Consider the following 24,395-nt stretch of genomic DNA (forward strand, 5'->3'; position numbering starts at 1 on the left):
CTAAATCCTAAAACTCAAAATTATAAACCCTAAACCCTAAGCATAAATCATAAACCTTAAACCTTAGACCCCAAACCTTAAAACTTAAATCCTATAATCAAAATCCTAAACCCCATATCCTAGACTCTAGACTCTAAACATCAAACCCTAAACATTAAATCCTAAAAATCAAAATCTTAAAATGCTATACTCCAAACCCTAAACCCTAAACCCTAGACCCAAGACCCCAAACCCTAAACCCTAAATCCTAAGTCCTAGACTCCTAACCCCAAACTCTATATCCTAGACCCCAAACCCTAAATCCTAAACATCGAACCCTAAAACCTTATACTTTAGACCCCAAACACCAAACTAAACCCTAGACCCTAGATTCTAAACCTTATACCTTAACCACAGACACCAAAACATAAACCCTATACCCTATACCCTAGATTCTAAACCATAAACCTTAAATCTTATACCCTACATCTTAGACCCCAAACCTTAAACCCTAAACCTTATGTTCGAAATCCTCAAACCCTATATTTGAAATCCTAAACTCTAAATCTAAGATTTCCAAACCCTCAACCTTAGAGTATGGTAGAAGAATCACAATTGAGACTATATATGTGTTGTAGAATCACAATTTGTAAATTCAAATAGTTTTTGTTCGAAATAAAAGCTATTTTAAAATTTATTTTAAGTATACCTTGCTCCTTTTAAGGAACAAAGGGTTGATAGGAACAAGGAACAAAGGCACATGGAGGACGCATATCAGAAACATTCCCCATTCAAATTTTGGCCAGCTATGCGCCCAACGGATTCAAAGTAGGATTCCTTGCAAGGTCTTTTTCAGTGGGTGGATGAGAAGGCTCCGCAAGATTTGGGCAGCTGGAGGTGAGGGCGAAGACCTAAGCTTTGTTGTTGCATCTGCTCAATGGGAGGACGCATATCAAAAATTCGAATTTTGGCCAGCTATGCGCCCAACAGATTCAAAGTAGGATTCCTTGCAAGGTCTTTTTCAGTGGGTGGATGAGAAGGCTCCGCAAGATTTGGGCAGCTGGAGGTGAGGGCGAAGACCTAAGCTTTGCTGTGTGGAGTATTTGGCTAGTGTGAAGGCAGAGGAAGAAGGAGACATCTCATGCCCTTGTTCATACCATTTTGCAGAATTTGTCCAGTCCAATGCCTCAGCTCTATAAGGTAATCTTTCCAACCAGACAATCAAATTCATACCTTACCAAGATGGGTCTCCTTTATAGTATGCTCAACATTCTTATATGGACCTCTCTTTAGGCAAAGCTAAGGAGAATGAGTGAGAGTTTAACACATCATATGTAAGGGCACTCATTACCTCAGCCACCGCCTTGAATGACCATCATCCCAGCCGATGTAGTGCTAGATGAAGATGCTCGACTCATGGGTCTCCGTCTTAAATGACCATCATCCCAGCCGATGTAGTGCTAGATGAAGATGCTCGACTCATGGGTCTCCGTCTTAAATGACCATCATTGCCTCCTCAGCCAGCCATCATTGCCTCAGCCACCCACAGTCTTGAATGATCATCGTTGCCTCCTCAGCCAGTCATCATCGCCTTAGCCACAGTTTGCAAGGCCATTGTTTCTTGCAATTAACTATAGGTTTCCCATAATGTATATTCTATATTACAATATAATACATTATATCATTAAGGACAAGATGGTCAACTACATCCCCACATGCTAAACCCATGTATATTTGACATGATCAAAGATGGTCCCCAATCCATGCATACACAATCAGTGCCCTGGATTCTCTCAGCTTGCTAGAAATACAGGTACATATACCCAACTTTGGAGATCTCCTATAGTCTCAATCTCTTTGCTTATAAGCATTCCCCCACGTGTTGGTCACTTAGCTGGGCCATCTCAGATGTGCCACCTCGTCATCTCTACTACATCCAGGTCAGCTCATTCCATCATGCTATCTGCAGAAGCTGTAAAAAAAAAAGAGTGCAAAGTCTCTAGGACTGTAGCTCTTGAAAATCTATTCTATTAAATACAGAGACCTTGCTACATCTAAGGTGATTTCTAAGTAATTAACTCCATTCTTTCTTTAGTGTAGATTTGGTGATCTTGTGGAGACTAATAACATCATCTGGGAGAGAGAGAAAGATTTGGTGTCATGTGAGCCATATATATGTAGCCAGGTTTAACACAGTAAATGTTATGTATTCGTGGAGTCCCCTGCCATGGCTCTGAAGCCTTTTTAAGTTCATACCTATGCATACATACATGTCTAGCACATCACTAGGCGGGATTGGATATGGTGGGCTCCAGAGTGGCTTCATCACAAATTGTCGTGGTGACGAGATCGGATGCTTCTCATTCTGCCTGTGGATCTGAGTGTTATGGGTGATCTCTGGACTCCCTACACCACCCGTGTCAGCAGATCTGAGTTGTGAGTGTGATAGTAGGAGTCGGAAGGTCGGATTCTTGAGTTCAAAGGTCCAAATTGGGATCTTACATTCATGTGGTCTCTCTCCGAGGACCCTGTCCAGTATGCCTGAGCCCTGGTGTTTCGTGTCCTGCGAGGAAGGGGCCAAAGCAGTTGAAGCTGCTCTGTGCCAAGCTAGGTTTTGCATCATGATTCTCCTGCATCCAGCGATGCCATCCGGTTTCATTTACTGTCCCTCAGATTGGGGAGGGTTCATTTACTGTCTGCAAACAACATCATGGCAGAGAAGAAAAAGAAGAAATGTACAACATGTTTGCACATAGATCATCAGATACATGACTGTCCTTATATGTGTGAACCCTATAGAAAAGGGGATAAATGCACAGTTTGGTGCATGGTAGATCTTCAAGCTGACCTCTATCGCTCACCAAAGCGGATCCTCAACTTGGAAGCTAGAGAGGCCAAGAGAAACACTTTCTAATTTTTCACACATATTAGTGGAAACATGTGATTGGCATGAGAAACATGAGAAGGGAAGACATGCTCAAGCATCAGGTGGATAGACATCTCGCGGGAAGCTGTCAAAGAACTTGAGGAGAAATATCAACATGATTTAGAGTCAGACAATGATTTTAGCAATGATGATGAGATGTATGTGGGTTCTCATGCTCAAGGGTTTCCTTTGGTTGAGGTTGAGCTTGCAAGGGAGACATAGAAAGTCCAAGAGAGCCAAGTATTGCTTGCCCTTCAATGGATGTTCCCATGGATGGTGGTATGGAAATTGATCAAAGTTCTAGTGGTTATGGTAAAGAGGAAGGCTCTATGTGATGTGTACTCAATAGATTCATGGTCAATAGATGCTTCTGTCCCTGCTCACAAGGAAAAGCTAAGTGTTGTTGTTCTAGATGCATGTGTACTGGTTCGTACTGATGATGCACGGTTAGAAGAAGCAAAGGCACATGTGTATGTTGAGCAGCCTCCTACAAAAGATCTGTTTGTGCAAGATATGGATAACAGTTTAATCGTTGCTGAGCTTGATAAGGAGGATTGGACGTTTGCTAGTGATGTTACTAATTTACAAGGCTTCAATGCAAGTGTGGAAGCTAGGGTAGATTATAATGAGCACAATATTTATGAGTTTTGGCTAGGATAGTTTATGCTACATCTGATTTCCCACAAGATACAATGGATTGCAATGATGAATCAAAAATGTCAGCAGGGAGAAGCCTTACATGTGTACCACTGAATGCAAGGATGTTGAAAGTGCGGCCTGATGTCAATAGGATGATATGGGAGATGTAATTTTTGGTAAAATTATGCTGATAAATTTATGGTAATCATCTTTTTGCATTTAACCCTTGGTTAATGCCTGCAAATCACACTCAAATTCAAGATAATTCACAACCAGAGTTGCATTTGGGAATGTGCATAAGAATGAATGCTATATGCATTATGTATTGGGCACATTACATTAGTGTAAAAATGGGATCAGACACTGTCCTTGTCCGAAATAAGATAAGAGGTAAGACCTCCCACATAGATTTGGGTTTGCATTGCATAATGACACAAGATAAACATTAAAAGCCTAAAAGAACTGTCAACAAAACATTTAAACATGTTGCTCACATGGAGCAAGAACTAATGGACAAGCTCATGGCCCCAGAGCCATGAAAGAAGAAGAACATCTCTTTCCAAGAGGAAGATCCACACCAAGAAGAAAAGCTAAAGGAAGCATTGAAGGAAAACATGGACGCATGAAGAGAAGCTGCCACAACAAGAAGACTAAAAGAAGAGGAAGACACAGACGCATAAAGAGAAGCTGCCACGACAAGAAGACTAAAGACAAGAGAAGATGTGAGGCTCCAAAGAGTGAGGAGCCATGTGAAAATCTCCGAGAGAGAGAGAGAGAGAGAGAAACCCCACAACCCAATGTAACCTGCCCCAACAAAGTAAAACCACCTCTGAGCCACCGATGATGTAGGCCATGTGGTAGATGTATGTGTGAGCACTTTAGTCAAGGTCACGAGCACTTGTAGTAGCCTTGGACACATAGAGAGAGAGAGTGTCAAGGACTATGAGTTTAGGGACTTGAGGCAGTGGTCGCGGACTATCAAGTAAGAGGGAAACTTGGTATAGGGTCCAGGTGTGCTAGGAGTATTCACTTGAGGGGAGGTGTTGAAATATACAAGTGAATAGGGTGTGTGCGGGAACAAGCCCTTGGCTAGAGGCTATAAAAGAGAATCTGTAAATGTGAGAGAACCTGTGAGAAGGTGAGAAGAATCTACTGGGAGAGAATAAAGGGTAGCATGAGGAGATTTAGGAGGTGTGGAGATATTCTGGGAAAAGTGAAGAGGTGGAGAGAATCAAGCAAAAGAGGTGGAGTGAATCAAGGAGAAATCAGTGGAATTAGATGCTTGGATGTAAACTCTATAAATTGAGGCATTGGCCTAATGAAAATTTGCTGGATTTTGATTATCCATGCCTACATTAAGCTATCAGCTAATTGCTCACTAATCACGTCTTCGTCTAATCTCTTTGTTAATGATGTTGATTCTAGCATTTGATCCACCATAGCTCATCACATTGCAACAATTTTAATAGTATTTTCTTAGATCCAATTCTATTGGAGATTGATCTATCATGGGATTTAGGTCATATAGGGACACCATTGATGGAGTTGGTTTATACCTTTGAGGATGACCTTAGTGACCTTGGAGATTCCATTGATAGTGAGTTGACTGATATCACTTTTACCTCTTGTGTAGACACTTGGTCAGTGCTTAGTAATGACGATCTTTATGATGATCCAGCTTCTGTTTTAGAGGGTCACATACATATAGAGTGTCATACACATGGTGATATTGTGCATGGGTCGGATCATACTCATACATATATCGATATGGTGGATCATGCTTTTGACTTCTTGGGTGGTGCTACATATGACACGGAGGCATGAGTTCACATTTGACTCTACTTGAGACTGACCTTGAGTTATGTTCATTTGGCTCCTTTGGATGTCAGCACGGTCTTGTATTCTTTGGAGTAAGGACATTTTTCTTTGGATGCATTCTTTACCATTTGAGGAGCATAGTTTGTGGATTTGTGGCTTGACATTCAGGTGCATCTACGACATATTCTAGTCTTAGTAGACATGATGATTCTTTTGTGCCAGGTCCACTTGACATTTTGGCTAGGAGTTTTGAGGCTTCGATGGATACCTTTCATGCCAGATTCACAGTGTAGTCATGAGGATGAGCTCATGAGTTTTCCTTTTGACCCTGGGACTACTATCTCTTTGGAGTCGAGCTTTCCTTTTGATCCAGGAGCTACTACCATTCCAGATTCGACAGTTCGAGGTGTATACCATACATATCTCTTTGATCCTTGAGGATACTCGACTAGATTTGTCATCGATAGTGGTTCCTTATCTACTTCACTTGCATCAGATTATCATGGAGCTATTGCCTTGGATTTTGCATGCCCTGGATTCAGGAGGTTGCATATATAGCCTCATCATCGACAGGAGTCCTCTATCCTTTCCATTTGATCCAGGGGGTCATATGATTCATGCACAAGTCTTTCGCTACATTTAGTCATGGATGTGATTTTTCTTGGCTTTTGTACATATAGTCACTTGTAAATGTTTTGTGTACGACCACCCTTTGATTTCGAGGACGAAATCATTGTAGGAGGGGATGGTTTGTAACAAAGTGTATTAGTGGTGCACATGCACATGGGGATGGACCTAGGCACATGGGGTTAGGGTCCATTTACACATGTGGGGCATATAGGGCCCTAGGGGTATAAATAGGAGAGTACTATCATGTATTAGGACCTTTTGATCTTTTTACTCACTTTATGACCGTCCTAATACATGATAGTACTCTCCTATTTATACCCCTAGGATCCCATATACCCCACATGTGCAAAGTGACACTCCCTCATGTATGAATGTGCTTGGTGAGCTACACCCATGTGTGGACTCCATGTCAATGAGTCTAATCCATCATTAATCTTTCTTAATCTCCCTCCCTTCTTGCAAGTTACCTAGATCAATTACTATATATAGTGAATGTTTTCATGACTTTTATTATATAGCAACTTTTTATTACATAGTTTATCATATAGTGATTTATTGTTAGTTTATTTTCTATATAGTAAGTATTTTTCTAGAATGAAGAACTAGGAAATGTTTCACTTTTACTAGAGTTGGACTTTTACTAGATATGTTCATTTTTTTCTAATAAACTGTCTAGCAAAATGTTTTGTTTTCCTATATAGAAATGCATAGAACATTGAGCTAGTAACGTTTGTGGACCTTCCTAGACAAACACAAAGCTAGAAATCAAAGACGCTCTGATCGACGCGTCAATTGGTACACATCCAAAAAAAAACCGTTCGAGCCATTAGAAAACGAGCGAGAATGTGAATGGGAAAAAATAGCCATTTGTTGGGGGTTGATGCTCTATAATTGTTAATGAAAATGGAAACCAAGGAGAGGCTAAAGCTTGTAGCTAGTGGTTTTCGTTGTGCTGGGCGAAACAAGTCATAGTGAAGCACATATGTGCTTGTCTAGATAATCTCGTCCAATGTTCACCTTGGTTGTCCTGAACTCCTGATCTATACTTAACATAGTCCACAATGTTAGATCACAATTACTTTGGAATCACTGACAAAAATAATTCTAACAAATGGAAACCATTCACTACCATGCTTCACACATGAACCATGCATCACACATAATTATTTGGATTCACTCCCATGATAAAATATTCTAAAAAATCACACTCCCGTTAGTCGTCCCGTTTGAGAAGACAACTGTTCTCGGTTGTAACTATCAGCACACATGAGTGATTGAACACATTAATTGTTCCCACATTGGATTCACTCACAATGTCATTATGTATTTAAGTGGATTCATTCCCATATATTCTCACACGCATCACACGTGTCTTAGAGTTGATCAGAGTCACTCACGATCCAATTCACAGAACCTTTACATGTGTCACGCGTGTCTTAGAGTTGATGGTACTCACTCATAATCAAACTCTTACATTGGATTCACTCACAATGTTTTCATACGCGTCACACGTATTCATAGAGTACACCACACATTTCACACGTGTCATGATTGGTTGGATTCACTCACAACCAACTAGGGTCACCCTCATTAAGAATTAATTCAAAAGAGTTAATTGGATTTACTCACAATCAAATTCACACATTTCTTACATGTGTAACACATGTCACAGTTGGTTGGATTCACTCACAACAACCAAATTAATCACACTTGGGTTATCCAAGATATTCTTTTTACTTATTGGTTTACCCAATAATAAATAAATTACCATAACATTGTCTCTTGTGTGGGTTGTAAGTCCTTTCCACTTCTTGGTAATGATGATGCTATTTCTCAAGTGAAGGCCAAAGTGGTGGGTTTAATTTGCGATATGGTGAGCCCATGGTTTTATTGATGAATCGTCTAAGCGTGTCTTGCTAGAGAAAGTGCAAAAGGGTACAAATACCGTTTGCTTACTTTGTGCCTTCACCTCGGAGGACAAGCAAGGCCCATAATGGTAAAGATCATGGTTTTCACATTTCTGTATTTGGTAGTTATATGTGAATGAACTTGATTTTATTTTCAGTTTGAAGCAATAACCTCGATGTAGAGGATGTGATTGTTACCATATTATAGTAGTGATGTGTGTGAACACACTTAGGACCGCCGGGGCACTTTTTCCCTCACTAGGAGGTTTTTTCCCCCGTGCATTGTATATACGCCCATTATCTTCTAGGGCTTGTAATCTTTCATTTTTGGCACTCATAATACACTACTGTGTTGTGCTCAAGCTTACTCATCTTCTTGAAGTTGTGTGTGCATTCCTGCAACCCTAATTCCAACAATTGGTATCAGAGCAGGCTTCCTCCTCCCGGGCAGCATCACCGGCACCTGCCGCTTCATCTCCTCCGATTGCGACGAGGTTTCACGAGCGTCTGCAGGTTAGTATATGCCGTGGGAGAACCCGTAGGGCTCGTTCGTTTCAGAATTTTGATCTGAAGTCATTTCGCCCTTCGTTTTTGCATTCCAAGTACTGCGCAGGCAAAATCGTCCTACTGTGCCGATTTTCTGTCAAGATTAAAATCTGTAGGACAGGTGCCCATTCGTCTGTTTTGGGCTGTGCTACATAGCACAGGTCGATTTTATACAGGTTTACCTCTTACAGACAGCATTTACATCTAGTAGTACAGTCATTGGCCATGGCTGACAACAATGATGTATTCCGCATGTTGGCTGCTGAGGATAAGTTGGATGGCACCAACTATCCATTGTGGGCATATATGATGCGACATGTATTGGTAGCAAAGGGGTTATGGAACATTGTGCAGGGTATTGATGCACGTCCTATTGTGGCTGGGAATGCTGCAAACACATCAGAAACAGGTACTGTTGATGATGGTGCAGGCACAAGTGCTGTAGCAGCTGTTCGAGAACCACCACTTTCAGCAGAGCAGATTCGTTGGGATGGTAGAGATGCGCAGGCTCATGCCTTGATTGCGCTGTCTGTCAAACGTACCATTATCCCACATATTCGCTCCTGCAGGACTTCTAAGGATGCTTGGGATGTACTTGCCACATTGTATCAGGCAAGGAATGAGGCTCGTGTTGCTTACCTCCGAAAACAGTTGGAGAGTGAGCATATGAACGAAGGTGATTCTATGGATAGCTTTTTGACAAAGATCAAGGATTTCAAAGAGCAGCTCATTTCTGCAGATGAAATCCTGTCAGACAGTTCACTTGTGCAGACTGTTTTGAATGGTCTACCAGATTCTTATCAGGGTTTTGCTTCCACTCTTCGCTTGATGATGAAAGGCAATCCCAATGCCTTATCATTTGAGGAGTTAGTTTCTGTTTTGCTGCAAGAAGACCAGTCAAGGCAAAACAGGAATATTATGCGTGTCGCAGATCAAGCTTTCGTTGCTAGTCAGAGAAGCGGGAAAGGTAAAGCTGGCTTTTCTTCTAGTAAGCAGAAATCTGCAAATGCTGCGCAACCAAAGAAGGAAGACAAAGATGAGAAGAAGGGTGACAAACAGAAGACATTTTGCAAGTACTGTAAGGGAAATGATCATGTCATCAAAGCGTGTCCTAAGCTGGCTGCGAAAGAGGCTAAGAAGAAAGAGGCTGGTATGGCTGTTTTACAGATGCCTCTCCTTCTAACAATGAATCTGCTAATGTTGTGCAAGATACAGAATGGGCATTCAATGCGCAGTGCAGTTATGACCCATCTTTGCATGACACATGTATGTCTGCAGTAGATTCAGATGTATGGTACTTTCTTGCTTTCAGCACTGTAACCAACAAAAATGCATTTGACAGCCTTATCATCCAATTTTCTGCGTTGTTGCACAGGCACTAAAGCATAGGCCAAGCAACCAAAGACACGCAAGTGACCAATAGAAGGCTTCCTGCCATGCCAAGCTTCATATGGAGTAATAGACTGCAAGGCCTTAGTGGGACACCTGTTGAGTACATATGCAGCACACATGACAGGAAGCCTTCTATTGGTCACTTGCGTGTCTTTGGTTGCTTGGCCTATGCTTTAGTGCCTGTGCAACAACGCAGAAAATTGGATGATAAGGCTGTCAAATGCATTTTTTTTGGTTACAGTGCTGAAAGCAAGGGTTACAGATTGTATCATCCACAGTCAAAGCGTATCTTGATTAGTCGAGATGTTGTTTTCTATCAGCAGGCTGTTGGATGTTTGATCTATGTTTGCATTTCGAGGCCTGACATTCAGTTTGCAGTCTCTCAGATGAGCAGATTTATGCATAGCCCAGGCATTAAGCATTGGCAGGCAGTGAAGCGTATCTTTCGCTATTTGAGTGGTACTCGGCATCTTGGGTTGTTTTATCCCAAGGGGGGATCATTGCCGCCAGATTTACATGCTTTTTCAGATTCTGACTGGGCTGGTTGTTATGACACACGCGTGTCCACGAGTGGTTTTTGCTTCATGCTTGGAAGCTCATGCATATCATGGTTGAGCAAGAAGCAGCCTACTGTGGCCACTTCTAGTTGTGAAGCTGAGTACAGGGCAGCTTTCACAGCTACGGTTGAGTGTGTGTGGCTCAGACGCCTTATGGCTGATTTGGGTGTTGGGCAGCCATCTGCCACCACCATCTTCACTGACAGTCAGAGCGCATTGGCAGTTGCGCGGAACCCAGTGTTCCATGCTCGTACGAAGCACATTGAGGTGCACTACCATTATGTCAGGGAGAGACTCTCTGCAGGAGAGATCAGTTTGGCTTATGTGCCAACACAGGATAACCTTGCAGACCTTTTCACAAAGGCTCTGCCTCGTGAGAAGTTCGAAGCTTTTCGCAAAGCTTTGGGCTTACTCCCTTTTGTGGATTCGTCCACATAGCTAGACACTTCCCTATACATGAGTGCTAGCTCTTGTTCACCGCATCACTCCAGGGGGGATTTGTTACCATATTATAGTAGTGATGTGTGTGAACACACTTAGGACCGCCGGGGCACTTTTTCCCTCACTAGAAGGTTTTTTCCCCCGTGCATTGTATATACGCCCATTATCTTCTAGGGCTTGTAATCTTTCATTTTTGGCACTCATAATACACTACTGTGTTGTGCTCAAGCTTACTCATCTTCTTGAAGTTGTGTGTGCATTCCTGCAACCCTAATTCCAACAGTGATGTTGTCATGCTTTTTTGTTTTCACTCCCTCTGGCTCTCTATTGTCCTCTCCCTCTCAAATAATTATGTCATGAAACTCTCTAACTCTCTTCACTCCTCTCTCTCTCTCTTGATGAACGAGAGGAGGGTATCTTTTTGGAATCTGCTCGCCCGATTCCCAAAAAGTGCTTGCTAGAAAATACTCACAAAACAAAATCCCCCCAAGAAGAAGATGTGACGTGAAAGTTGGTTTGTATATTGTTAAACTATGAAGGCTAGAATGGTGCATATGACAACAAGGGTTTTTGTTCCCATGGTATAGTTTTGTAGCTACTATTTAGTATATAGCAAGTTGTAAAAGAAAAATGATTCTGCAAGGCAATAGCATGGCATATCTGTAAAAAACATTATCGTAATATATTTAAATATTTCAAAAAATATATACATATATATGCATAAATATGTGATGGGAAATTTAGCTAGTATGGGACTACCTCCTTGTTACTTATTCTAACTTGTTCTTCAGGATGTGTGGGAAATTTAGCTAGTATGGGACTACCTCCTTGTTACTTATTCTGACTTGTTCTGACTTATCTTCAGGATTTGTTCTTCAGGATGTGTGGGAGCCCTGAAGATATTGGCAAATGCTGGATCTGACACAAGACTGGGAGTCAGCTATACGGTGGAGAAGGGGGCGCTCTCTAGTGGGATGCTTGATCCCTCCAGCCACCATTGTACCATTGTTCCAGCTGAAGGCCTCAAGTTGGGTTTTTCTTGGATGCACCACTATGCCATCTCTATCACCCTGCCAGCTTCTTCAGAGTCAGCGCAGAAGGCCCCTTGCAGAGCTTCTTGTCCACTAGCTCGAGATTTCTCCCCTCTTCGCACTTCTTCGTGGCCCAGCTCACAAAATGCCACCACTGGTTGAATACTCCCTTGAGGTTGCTCTTCATTACTAGCTACATTTGCCACCATTAGCAATGCCAAGTCTATGTTTTTCCTCTTGCCCACCATCTCTAGTAACACCATGCCCAAGCTATAGATGTCACATTTCTTTCACATAGGTGCCATGCACCAAAACATCTCTGGTGCTATGTAGCCACGAGTTCCCCTTTGGGCAGTCACCACGTGAAAGGCATCCCTAGCCATGAGTGTGGCCAAGCCAAAATCTACCAGCTTGGGCTCAAAGTTGTCCTCATCTAGGAGGATGTTTTGGGGTTTAATGGTGAGGTGGAGGATGGTCTATCAGCAACCTTCATATAGATGGGCTAGGTCCTTGGCTAGGAGATACAACTTGAGGGCAAGAGAGATTGATTCTCAATGTTGCCGAGAAGAGAGACTGTACTTTCTCATCAGCATAGCAACTCCAAAATTTTGGCATCTTCACCAGCATAACCCTCTGCCTCTCTATCATCATCACCACCACTTCACCAATAGAAAGAACTCGGAACTTCATGCCTAGCAAGTGGCCTTTCCAACTTCATAGCTGGCCACACAAGCCATACGCCTTCTCCAACTACATAACTCTCGGCCCCACCGTGATAACCCCAAGGGTCCAACTTCTTCACCAACACGAACCGGCCTACCTTCAACACTTTTCCCATTTTCCTGCAAAACAACATCATCATCAGCCTCACCGAGCTAACCAACCTCCATTGGAATACCAACACAACACCAGCGACCACACCACGCCACCCCTAGCTTCTCCAACAACCACCCGGCACTTCTAGTCAAGCAATTGGCACCCTAGCCATGTCATTGGTGTGCTTGCAAGGAACCTGACCACACCAAGCCATCCTACCAACCAGTGACTTTAAGGCATCAACACACTTGAGAGAGAGAGAGAGAGAGAGAGAGAGAGAGAGAGAGGGTGCATGTGCATGTGCATGTGCATGTGTGTGTGTGTGTGTGTGAGAGAGAGAGAGAGAGAGAGAGAGGGTGCATGTGCATGTGCATGTGCATGTGTGTGTGTGTGTGTGTGTGTGTGTGAGAGAGAGAGAGAGAGAGAGAGAGAGAGAGAGATTACACGCAAGATGCATTTATTTGAGAGTGAGCACACCTCAATCTGCATCCCCACCCTTTAATATTTAATCTAAATTAAAATTTGATTTATTAAAATTATGTGTGTGTGTGTGTGTGTGTGTGTATATACATACATACATACATATGTATGTATGTATGTATGCATATTCAGGTAATAAAATCTATAATTTTATATAATTCGTGTTTGCATGTATGCTTGGTTGTTTTTGTGTGTGTAGGTGTGCGAGCGTGTAAGAGAGAGAGTTTTCATGTGTGGGAGCGAGTGTGTGAGAAGAGAAAGTGTGTGTGTGTGTGTGTGTGTGTGTGTGTGTGAGAGAGAGAGAGAGAGAGAGAGAGAATAAAAGTACATTTCAATAAAATACAAATAAGATATGAACTACAGAAGGTAAAATATGAATATATAATAAATAAATACAAATCTATAAAATAAAAAAGTAAATACATAATAATATAATATAATAATGATATGAGATCAATATACATATAGTAAATATATAATAATACTATTAGATATATACACATTCACACACACATACGTACACGTACCCAAGGTCCCACACATGAATGTGGAAGGGGTGGTGTGTGTGTGTGTGTGTGTGTGTGTGTGAGAGAGAGAGAGAGTTTATATGTATGTGCAAGAGAGTGTATACGAGAAGAGTGTGAGAAGAGAGTGCATGTGCACGTGTGTAAGAGAGGGTTATGTCTATGCATGTGACAAAGACATAGAGAGAATGCATGTGAGAGAGACACACGCATACATGCATCTATGTGAAAACGGAATCGTTCTCTAGGATAGCTTGTGGAACACTTGAGAACTTCAACACATAAATTTAACCATGAAAACACATGCTTTGCAAGTTTCAACAAAATCGCCTTGTATATTTTTGGGGGCTATGGCCTATTTTTGGTTGAAAGCTAATAAAAATACTCTTGTGTGGGGGAAGGCCAGGCATAAGGGGGGGGAAGATTGCACCCAGCATGTTTGTCTTGGAGCTAAGTATTATGTTTGCTATGCTTTTGTTCAATTTATTTGATTTTGTTGAAACCTGCAAAGCATGTGTTTTCATGGTTGAATTTATGTGTTGAATTTCTCAAGTGTTCCACAAGCTATCCTAGAGAATGATTCCGTTTTCAGTTGGGCTTATATTTTCAGGTGATGAAGATTACAAGGATTGATGAATAATGTCGAGGAGAATGTTTCTTATGCACATCATATTTATTTTTACAAGCATAGCTTGTAACCTTAGTAGTTGATTTTTCCATTTTGATACATTGGAAAAAATACATTTATAATGTTGAATTTATTAAAGCCTAAAGGCTTTACCCTAACCCCAATTTTTGGGACACTCTATTTTTGTTGTGGAAGAGTGTCGTGCTCTCTAAAAGCACACTTTGTATATTTTTGGGAGCTATGGCCTATTTTTGGTTGAAAGCTAATAAAAATACTCTTGTGTGGGGGAAGGCCAGGCACAAGGGGGGGGGGGAAGATTGCACCCAGCATGTTTGTCTTGGAGCTAAGTATTATGTTTGCTATGCTTTTGTTCAATTTATTTGATTTTGTTGAAACCTGCAAAGCATGTGTTTTCATGGTTGAATTTATGTGTTGAATTTCTCAAGTATTCCACAAGCTATCCTAGAGAACGATTCCGTTTTCAGTGATATCAGAGCTTGGGCTAGGAGATTTATGGAAAGGTGGGAAAGGTCTTCATCAACACAACTCTCAAGAAAGTTGCAGGCTTTTAACCGGTGGGCAAAAGAAGGGTTTGTGGTCTTTAACCAAAAATTCAAATTCTCAAACTAGCGCTACTTCTCAAACCCACTTACCTCTTTCCAAAACCATTCTTCTTCATCAAAAAGTGGTTCTGCTCAAAGCTTCATGAATTTCAAATCCAACCATATAGATGGATTCCCCATAGCCAAAAACCTCATGTGATTAACTCAGTTTTTGCAAAGGTTTAAGGTAGAAGCAACCTATAATGGACGGACTGCATGCTGTGTGAGTTTTAAGCCATGAAAAATAAGTAAAATCAAGCAAATTTGAGGTGCCAATTTGCAGCCTCACGGGCAAAAAAACGTGAGAAGAAGACCACAAAAATCAATTAAGCTACTAATTACTTAATCTCAATTAAGCCAAATCCTCAACTTAACCCAATTCTACTTTTCCCAAGCCCAATGCATGTCACATCAACTTTTGGAGCTTTCACACTAACTATTTTCCTATTTCAAGAGAAATTCCAAAGAATTATAATTTTCAGATTTTTGGGTGCAGAAAATTGATTTTTCAGGACTCAAAGAGGCTTAAAAAGGTCAAATAAATGCCAGAAAATTTTAAAATAATTTTTGAAAATTTTTAAAATTTCTCAAAAATTATTACAAAGGTTTGGCCAAGTTTTCAGAATTGTTTGAGCAGTGTTCAAGGTGCAGAAAATTATTTCTTCACCATTTCGACTAGCCCCAATCTCCTAAATCACTCGGAATTGCTCGGGACTTGTGTGAAACGAAGGGAATTCGACCCAACATTTGCTTTATTTACATACATCAAATAATATCAATTTTACTTATTTACATTGTTTGCATGAGCACTATGGTAAATTTTTCTATTTTACCTTCAATTCAAGAGCAACTCCAATCTCTACAACAACAAATTGTAGAAGAGAGAGATGCAAATTGAATTGGAGCGACAGCTCACGAGTCGAAGGCGTAAGCATGACTCTTTGCCATCTTATGATGACGAAGACGACATCATCCAAAGAGCTGTCAATGCTACACTTCAAGCACAAAATTCACGAAAAGATTCTAAAATCAGTCCCGTAAAGCTTTTTCATTTCAGAATTATGATGGCAAGAAAGATGCTCGAGTCCTTTTGGCATGGCTTAGTCAATTGGATGACTACTTTTCGGGGGATAAATTTTTCGAGAAGGACAAGATCAAATGTGCGGCTAATCACATGGTGGATAGCGCAGCTTTATGGTGGAACGTCATCAAGCAAGGACGTGACAAACCGGATTCATGGAAAAGGTTTCAAAGGCTAGTGAAAAAGCATTTCTTACCTTCACAATTTAAATCTAAAGCTAGGCATCAATGGGATACATTGCATCAACTTGAAAAAGATTTCATGTTTCAATATGTGGAGAAGTTTTGGAATACATTACTACAGGTATAGGTTGTGGAGAAAGTTAATGAGGAGGACCAAAAGAGGAAATTCATTTCGGGCCTTAAGTCTACAATTAGGGCCGATATGAATATGTTTAGACCTCATTCACTTTCTATAGCTATATCTTTGGCAACAAATTTCGAACGTAAAAATGGTTTTCCTAGAGAGGCCAAGTTATTTGAGAGTAACCACTCTAAAACCTTTTTCTAAACCTTTTCATGCTTCAAGAAATTTTCATAAGCCAGGGTTTGACAAAGGCAAGGAGATGGTAAAAGGCGAATCAAATTCAAAGAAAGTCAACGGTGGCAAGCCCAAAGGTCCTCCAATCAAATGTTTTCAATGTCATAAAGAAGGACATATAGCACCAAATTGCCCAGAACGTGCAAAGAATCCGACACTTGCGGCACGAGTCAATATGCTTGAAGGAGACGACAATGAAGATGAATCGCTCAAGCAAGAGGGTAACTCTGACCCCGACTATTCAGAAGCAGAAGGTAAGCCTCAAGCTCATTCGCTACTCAAAATAAAAGGAAAAATTAATGAGCATGAAGTTATTGTTTTGCATGACGATGGTAGCACTCATGACTTTATTTCTGAAAAGGCAATTAGAGCTTTAAACATCCAACCTTCACTTACACATTATAGAGTTAAAGCTGCATTTACTGGAACCAAGTATAATTGCATGCAAGAGGTGAAAGGTTTAACTTTAAGCATCAATTCCTTAACAGAAAAAAAGGGATTTCTTAGTTGCACCTTTACAAGGCGTAGATGTAATATTGGGTATGCCTTGGAGACATATGTACAACCCTATTATAGACTATGATACACATAGCATTTGTGTAAGGAAGGACAATGAAAATATTTTCCTCCAATGTCTAGTCAAAGGAGAGACGAGTCCTTTATTGAGTCATACTCAAGCAAAGCGAGCTCTTAGGAAAAGGGAGAAGACTTATATGGTTTGGATTAACCAGCTTAGCCCTGAGTTTAACACATCCAAAAGTTCAAAACTTGATCCTTATATCTCCAAATTCAGGGATTTATGGAAGATTTACCTCCAGGATTACCTAAGTCTAGGCCTGAAGACCATAGTTTTGTTAGAAAGAGGCCTTATTAGACCTAGTAGTTCACCCTTTGGAGCTCCAGTCCTTCTTGTGTTAAGAAGAAGAATGGAACTTTCCGAATGTGTGTTGACTACCGAGCATTGAACAAAATCACTGTCAGGAACAGATACCCTATCCCTAGGGTAGATGACTTACTTGATAAGCTTAGAGGTTCAAAGGTCTTTAGCAAGATTGACTTAAAGTCTGGTTATCTCATCAAGTACGCATGACTGCGTCAAGACTGCATTTAGAACCTAGACTGGCCATTATGAGTTTTTGGTTATGCCATTTGGTTTGACCAATGCTCCAGCTACATTCAGTCGTATGATGAATCGCATTTTTCTAAAGTTTCAAAGCTTTGTTGTGGTGTTCTTTAATGATATTCTTGTTTTCAGTGAGAATCGTCAAGAGCATGAGCAACACTTGGAGCAAGTGTTTAACCTTTTGAGAGAAAATGAATTGTATGTCAATCCTGAAAAGAGTTCTTTCTTTCAAAAAGAGATTGAATACTTAGGCCATATAGTGTCAGCTGAAGGAATCTATGTGGATTCTAAGGAGATTGAGTGTATAGCCTCTTGGCCTACACCTCGAGACATTCATGACCTTAGATCTTTTCTAGGTCTATGTAGTTACTATAGGAAGTTTGTCAAGAATTTCGCTTATATTGCACATCCTTTGACGGAACTTCTGAAGAAAACTACATTTTTCCATTGGACCGAAAGTCAAGATAAATCTTTTCTAGTACTCAAGGATGCATTAACTCATGCACCAGTTCTTACACTACAAAGACCATTCTTTGTGGTAGTAACTAATGCTAGTGGCAAAGGTTTTGGTACTGTGCTTATGCAAGACAACCATCCTATTGCCTATGAAAGTCGAAAGCTAAAACCAGCTGAAACAAATTATAGTACATACGATAAGGAATTAGCAGCCGTTGTGCATGCCTTAAAGATTTGGAAGCATTACCTAATGGGTTCAGAATTTCTTATCAAGACTGATCAACAAAGCATTAGGCATTTGCTTTCGCAACCCCTTATTTCAGATAGGCACATCAAATGGGCATCTTTCATACAAAGTTTCCAACCCATGATTCAATACCAACCTAGAAAGGAAAATGTTGTTGCCAATGCTTTAAGTAGAAGACCACATATCAACAACATTTCCGCTATTGAAAGTGAACTATTTGTACTTATGAAAGAAACTTATGCAGTAGATCCAAATTTTTCTGAGATATGGATCAAATTGCGTGAAAACAATTGGACACCTCAAGGCAATTATTCTCATAATGATGGCTCTCTTTTCTTTGAGAAAAGATTATGTGTTACTCAACCCTATAGACAACTTGTCTTGGAAGAGATGCACCAACCACCATTCATGGGACATAGAGGAGTTTTCGCAACACTTCAAGTAGTTTCTTGAGAATTCTTTTAGCCTCATTTGAAAAATGATGTAGCAAAATTTGTAGCTAAGTGTAACATTTGTCAAGCAATTAAAAGCTACAAAGGCAAAGCTTTGGGATTGCTTATGCCTTTACCCATTCCAGACCGACCATGGGAACAAGTGTCTATGGACTTCATTATAGGCTTTCCTACTGCTTCCAGTCATCATGACATGATTTGGACAATAGTGGACAGGTTTAGTAAGCAAGCCTATTTCATTCTATGTAAAAAGACTGACTTCTCAACAGCAAGCTGCGACCATATTTGTCAAGCCAATCTTTGTTCATCATGGTCTACCCAAAGTGATAGTTTCTGATAGAGATTCCAAATTTTGTAGTCACTTTTGGATTGCTCTTTTCTCAAACTTAGGCACTAAGTTAGATTTTTCTACGGCTTTTCATCATCCTGAATCAAATGGACAGACCGAAGTCACGAATAGCACTATCTTGGATATGCTTAGAGCCTATGTTTTCCAACAACCTAGTTCATGGGATAAGTACATACATCTACTCCAATTTGCTTATAATAATACTCCTCCTAGATACTATGGACCATTTAAAATTATTGAAAAGATTAACGATGTGGCCTATAGACTAGAGTTGCCATCTAATTGGAATATCCACAACTCTTTCTATATTCATCTCTTGAAACCCTTTCGAGGAACACTTCCTTCACACCTAATTTATGAGGAACCACCTCTTGTTGAAGGAGAGGAAGAAGTCTTAGTTCCTGATGCTATTATTGATCAAGAGACGACAACAATAAGAACTGGGAACCAATACATCAAATATCTTTTGACATTCAAAAACCATCCTCAAGAAGATGCAAAATGGATGCCCGAGAAATTTTTCCGATCTTATCCTGAGATCCTTCGTTCTTTTCAAACCCAACAAACCTGCAATTGAGGGCCATTGTAAACTCAAGCAAGAGGGATGTCATGAGAATATATCTTAAGTCCTCTTTAAGAATATTATTTTTCCCTCTTGAGTAATTTGGGGACGCCTAGGTTACTCTTGCGTCATGCCGGCTAGGTTAATATCGTGGGTGACACCACTATAAATATTAATACGTGCGGTATATGACGTATGCTTGGGGCCGTCTCTATGATTATTTCAGTTAGGTTTATATGGCAGGGTGATTCCTGGGGTACTTACACCTGGTAGTCATGAGTTGGTGATGGTTTGTGCCTGTTTAATATTTGTGGGATTAATTTAATTATTAATTGGGCTTATATTTTCAGGTGATGAAGATTACAAGGATTGATGAATAATGTCAAGGAGAATGTTTTTTAGAGAGAATGCATGTGAGAGAGACACGCATACATGCATCTATGTGAGTCATACATATATGCATCTATATGAGAGAGTCACACATAGAGAGAATGCATGTGAGAGAGACATGCATACATGCATCTATGTGAGTCATACATATATGCATCTATATGAGAGAGTCACACATAGACACATGCACACACATATACATACACTGTATGCATACACATGCGCACGAATACACGTCCACATAGACATGTGCACACATGCAAATATGCATACACACATGCACATATGCACACACACACACACACACGTGCATAGTCGCTTACTCACACATGCTTGCACACACATACACACGCATAGATGGATACACAAATGTAATTGCACACTTGCATACGCCATACATTTGTAAGCAAAAGCTTCATGCCGTAGCAAAGCGCGGGTCACCTACCCTGTCTTTTTCATAAAGCTTAACTTAACACATCATATTGTAGTGAATGCAAACAATTTAAATGACTCCAAGAGCTCATCATTGTTGACACACTATATAGCAACTCTCCATGGAATACATTAAACTCCACATTTTAAACCATCATTGTCATTTCTTTATGTGATTGAATATATTGAACTCCACATTGTAAAACACCACTGCTTTTTCTTTATGTCACTACACCATGAATATAAATGAATTCATTGACCCCCACATTGTAAACCATGATTGTTTTTTTTAACACTTCGTACACGATCAACTTAAAACATTTTTACATCATGAAAAATATAAGGTGAAAATTGCAAAAAGAGGTCTTGCATATTTTTAAAATTTTTTGTAGAATGGATTTTCACTAAAGGAAAAAAGAGAGGCAAATAAGTCGTTGAATTTTGGTAAAGAATAGTATATCTATGAGAAAGTAAATGATTTTCCAACCTTGGATGCTATCGTACATTCAACGTAGGGAGTCGACCTATCCAATGGCCAAACCTAATTAGTTGTAAGCTTGGTCGAAGGGTGCCAAACTAGCCCTCTCCTTATTGTGTGGCAAATCTTGTTTTCACTAAGCAAACTAATTCAAATGTTTAATGTACTCACTATTTTTGCATGGTGTAAATTGGTGCTTTTTTATGACCTAATGTGGCCACATTACCCAAATGAACTCCATACCATTTCATGTTATTTTATCTTTTATCATTTTTTGAGCTCATGCCTGGATAAAATTAAGCATGCCTGGATAAAATTAAGCATGCCATCTATACTGAGCCATGAATTCCATACTAAATATACACCCCCCAAAAAAAACTGAATTCCAAACCCTTGCTGACCTCAAGGCCTTCACTACCAGTTTTATGTTACAAAGTCCGATAGATCCATTGCATCATTCACATAGTCTTTCTTGCTATGGGAAAAAAATATACAATATGTGAGGCACATGCATTAGGAGATGTGATGTAAAACAATATATGTGATGTAAATTTCACAAGGATTACAATTGGGCAATGGAAATGCTCATACTTTACCATGTTTTCATTTTTTCAAAGACTTACTATGAGACTTAGGCCCTGGAGGACCTCCAATTCAACAGGATTTAGTCAAGAGCAAGTGTGCTCCAAAGGGGTGATTTGTAAAGCTTGACCTAAAACTCTCAGCTAGTATAAGAAGACCAAACAAGAAAAACACACCTTTTTTTGTTATTGTGGAGCGCCCCAATGGAGGAAGACCTGATATCAAAGTGTGGGCTAAAGGAGATGAGTTGGTTGGTGAATCTTCAAAAGGGGCTGCTATCTTTACCCTCTTGCACTCTGGCATGCAACTGGGTATCAGTGGAGATGGGACCAATCATCCTTGAGAGCAGAAGATGAGACACAGACGTTAAGGGTGCCCTTAAAAATCTATAAGGCAGGAGTATGATGTTTCTATAAAAGCAGTTACAGTATTATATATAAATGTTTCTAAACACACACACACACACACACACACACACACACACATATACATATACATATATATACACAAATATGATAGTATTATATATAATTGTTTTAAAATATACATATATATACAAAAATATGTGATGTGAAATTTAGCGAGTCTGAGGCTACTTGCTTGTTAATTATTGTGACTTGTCGAGGACGTGTGGGAACCTTGTAGATACTGGCAGATGCTAGATTTGACACGAGACTGGGAGTAGGCTACGGTGGAGAAGGGGGCGTCCTCTAGTGGGATGCTTGATCCCTCCAGCCATTGCATCACTGTTCCAGCTGAAGGCCTCAAGTTGGGTTTCTCCTGGATGCACCACAATGCCACCTCTATCACCCTGCCAGCTTCTTTAGCGCAGAAGGCCCCCTGCTCTGCAGCCGCTTGTCCACCAACTCCAGCTTCCTCCCCTCCTCACACTTCTTGGCAGCCCAGCTCGCAAAATGCCATTATTCCTCGTCTTCTTCCACCATTGGTTGAATACTCCCCTGAGGTTGTTCTTCACTACTAGCAACATTTGCCGCCATCAGCAATGCCAAGTCTATGTTTTTCCGCCCGCCCACCATCTCTAGCAACACCATGCCCAAGCTATAGATGTCACATTTCTTGCTAAACAGGTGCCATGCACCAAAACATCTCTGGAGCTATGTAGCCAGGAGTTCCCCTTAGGACAGTCACCACGTGAGATGCATCCCTAGCCATGAGCTTGGCCAACAAGCCAAAATCGGCCAGCTTGGGCTCGAAGTCCTCATCTAGGAGGATGTTTTGGGGTTTGATGTCGAGGTGCAGGATGGTCTGTGAGCAACCGTCATGTAGGTAGGCCAGGCCCTTGGCTATGCCTAGCGCCACTTTGAAGCGGCTGGCCCAATCGAGAAATTGCTCAGCCTCGAAGAGCCAGCGATCAAGAGAGCCCCTATCTATGTACTCGTAGACCAGCATCTGATGGGATGTCTCCCAACAGAAGCCCAGAAGCTGCACAATGTTGAAGTGGCTGGTTCTACCCATGGTGGCCACCTCTGTCAAAAATCCCTTGGACATGTCGCCTCGGAGGATGATTTCGAGCTTCTTCACTGCTATTTGCTTGCCATCGGGAAGAGCACCAGCATACACTGAACCCATCCCGCCTGCGCCCAACAATTTGTTGAACCCATGCGTTGCCTTGTGCAATTCTTTGAAAGAAAACCTAGTGGGTAATGTACTGGGCAAATTGAGCGTCTCATCCCCACCAAGGCTACTGCTGTTGAACTTGATGCCCGCACCTCTTCTAATGAATCTCCTGCAGCCATACAAAGCCAGAGCTGCTACACAGGCAACTGAAATGGCAGAGGCGGAAGCTAGGAGCACAATTACAGTCGTCCGGCTCAGACGATGTGAATGGGAGGAAGCTAACACACCAGTCCAACTATGATGTTGTGAATGGGAGTCACAAATCAGATGTGCAACCTTCAAAAAAGCCGTGTAGGACAGGTCGTGACTCCTTCCAGTGACATTGAGAAGGCTCAGCCGATGATCTGTAATAGGGAAGCAAAAGGTATGGTTGTGGTTGAAGATTACACCGCTGCAATTGCAAGCAGACAAGCACATGTGCTTACAGCGCTCCACTGAGATGGCGGTGTTGTTGAAGATCTCACCAGAAAATTGAAAGATAGTGGCGGTGTTGTTGATTTGGAGGAGGTCCGCGCTGCCGCATTGATCTGGGATCAAGGGGACGGAGGCTTTACAGCCTTGGGACGCATCATGCTCATCTATTAGTGTGAATCCAACTGGGCATGTACAGTACCGAGTCGGGGGAGCACATGCTCATCTATTAGTGTGAATCCAGCTGGGCATGTACAGTACCGAGTCGGGGCTCCACACATCAAGTGTGCCGATGGGATCTGAAACCGAAGCTTGGACAGTATAGAAGCAAACTCGGCCATCGTCCTCCGATCCGCCGATGATGAGAGGCCGAGAGTATCAAGGACTGCATGCGCAGATTTTGCAATATGGTGGGATACTCTTGTCAGAAGTGTTGTTGAGGAGTTAGCTGCCCCTGCAAGACCTATAAGGAGAGAGAAGACAAGGCCTAAATATTTTTTTTTAATTTTTATACATATTTTTTACACATGCCTAAATAAATTGGCGCTCACAATTAGTTGTCACCATCAAGTCATTTGCTCATTAAATGAGTATATATATATATATATATATATATATATATATACCTATGTATATGTATATGTATGTGTGTATAGGAGAGTTTCATATTTTGAACTTTTTAAAAGGAACTGTTCTTTTCCACAAGGCTACATGCATTGGGGCTCACAATTAGTTGTC

The 24,395-nt window shown here is 40.9% G+C and overlaps 1 protein-coding gene across 1 annotated transcript; it reads right to left on the reverse strand.

The window, feature by feature from the left end:
- Window positions 1–22,113: 22,113 nt before the first annotated feature.
- LOC147614842 (G-type lectin S-receptor-like serine/threonine-protein kinase SD2-5) lies at window positions 22,114–23,848 on the reverse strand. The gene has a single exon (XM_086779789.1). The coding sequence runs from the start codon at window positions 23,661–23,663 to the stop codon at window positions 22,689–22,691; it is 975 nt and encodes a 324-aa protein (XP_086635915.1). The 5' UTR covers window positions 23,664–23,848; the 3' UTR covers window positions 22,114–22,688.
- Between the last annotated feature and the right edge of the window lie 547 nt (window positions 23,849–24,395).

The sequence above is a fragment of the Cibotium barometz genome, chromosome 41 (assembly GCF_041138505.1).
Source record: "Cibotium barometz isolate CiBa-2024 chromosome 41, ASM4113850v1, whole genome shotgun sequence".
In the NCBI taxonomy this organism is placed as follows: Eukaryota; Viridiplantae; Streptophyta; class Polypodiopsida; order Cyatheales; family Cibotiaceae; genus Cibotium; species Cibotium barometz.

Excerpts from the sequence above, each read along its gene's own strand:
- LOC147614842 (XM_086779789.1), bottom strand. The coding sequence starts at position 23,663 with ATGTGCTTGTCTGCTTGCAATTGCAGCGGTGTAATCTTCAACCACAAC.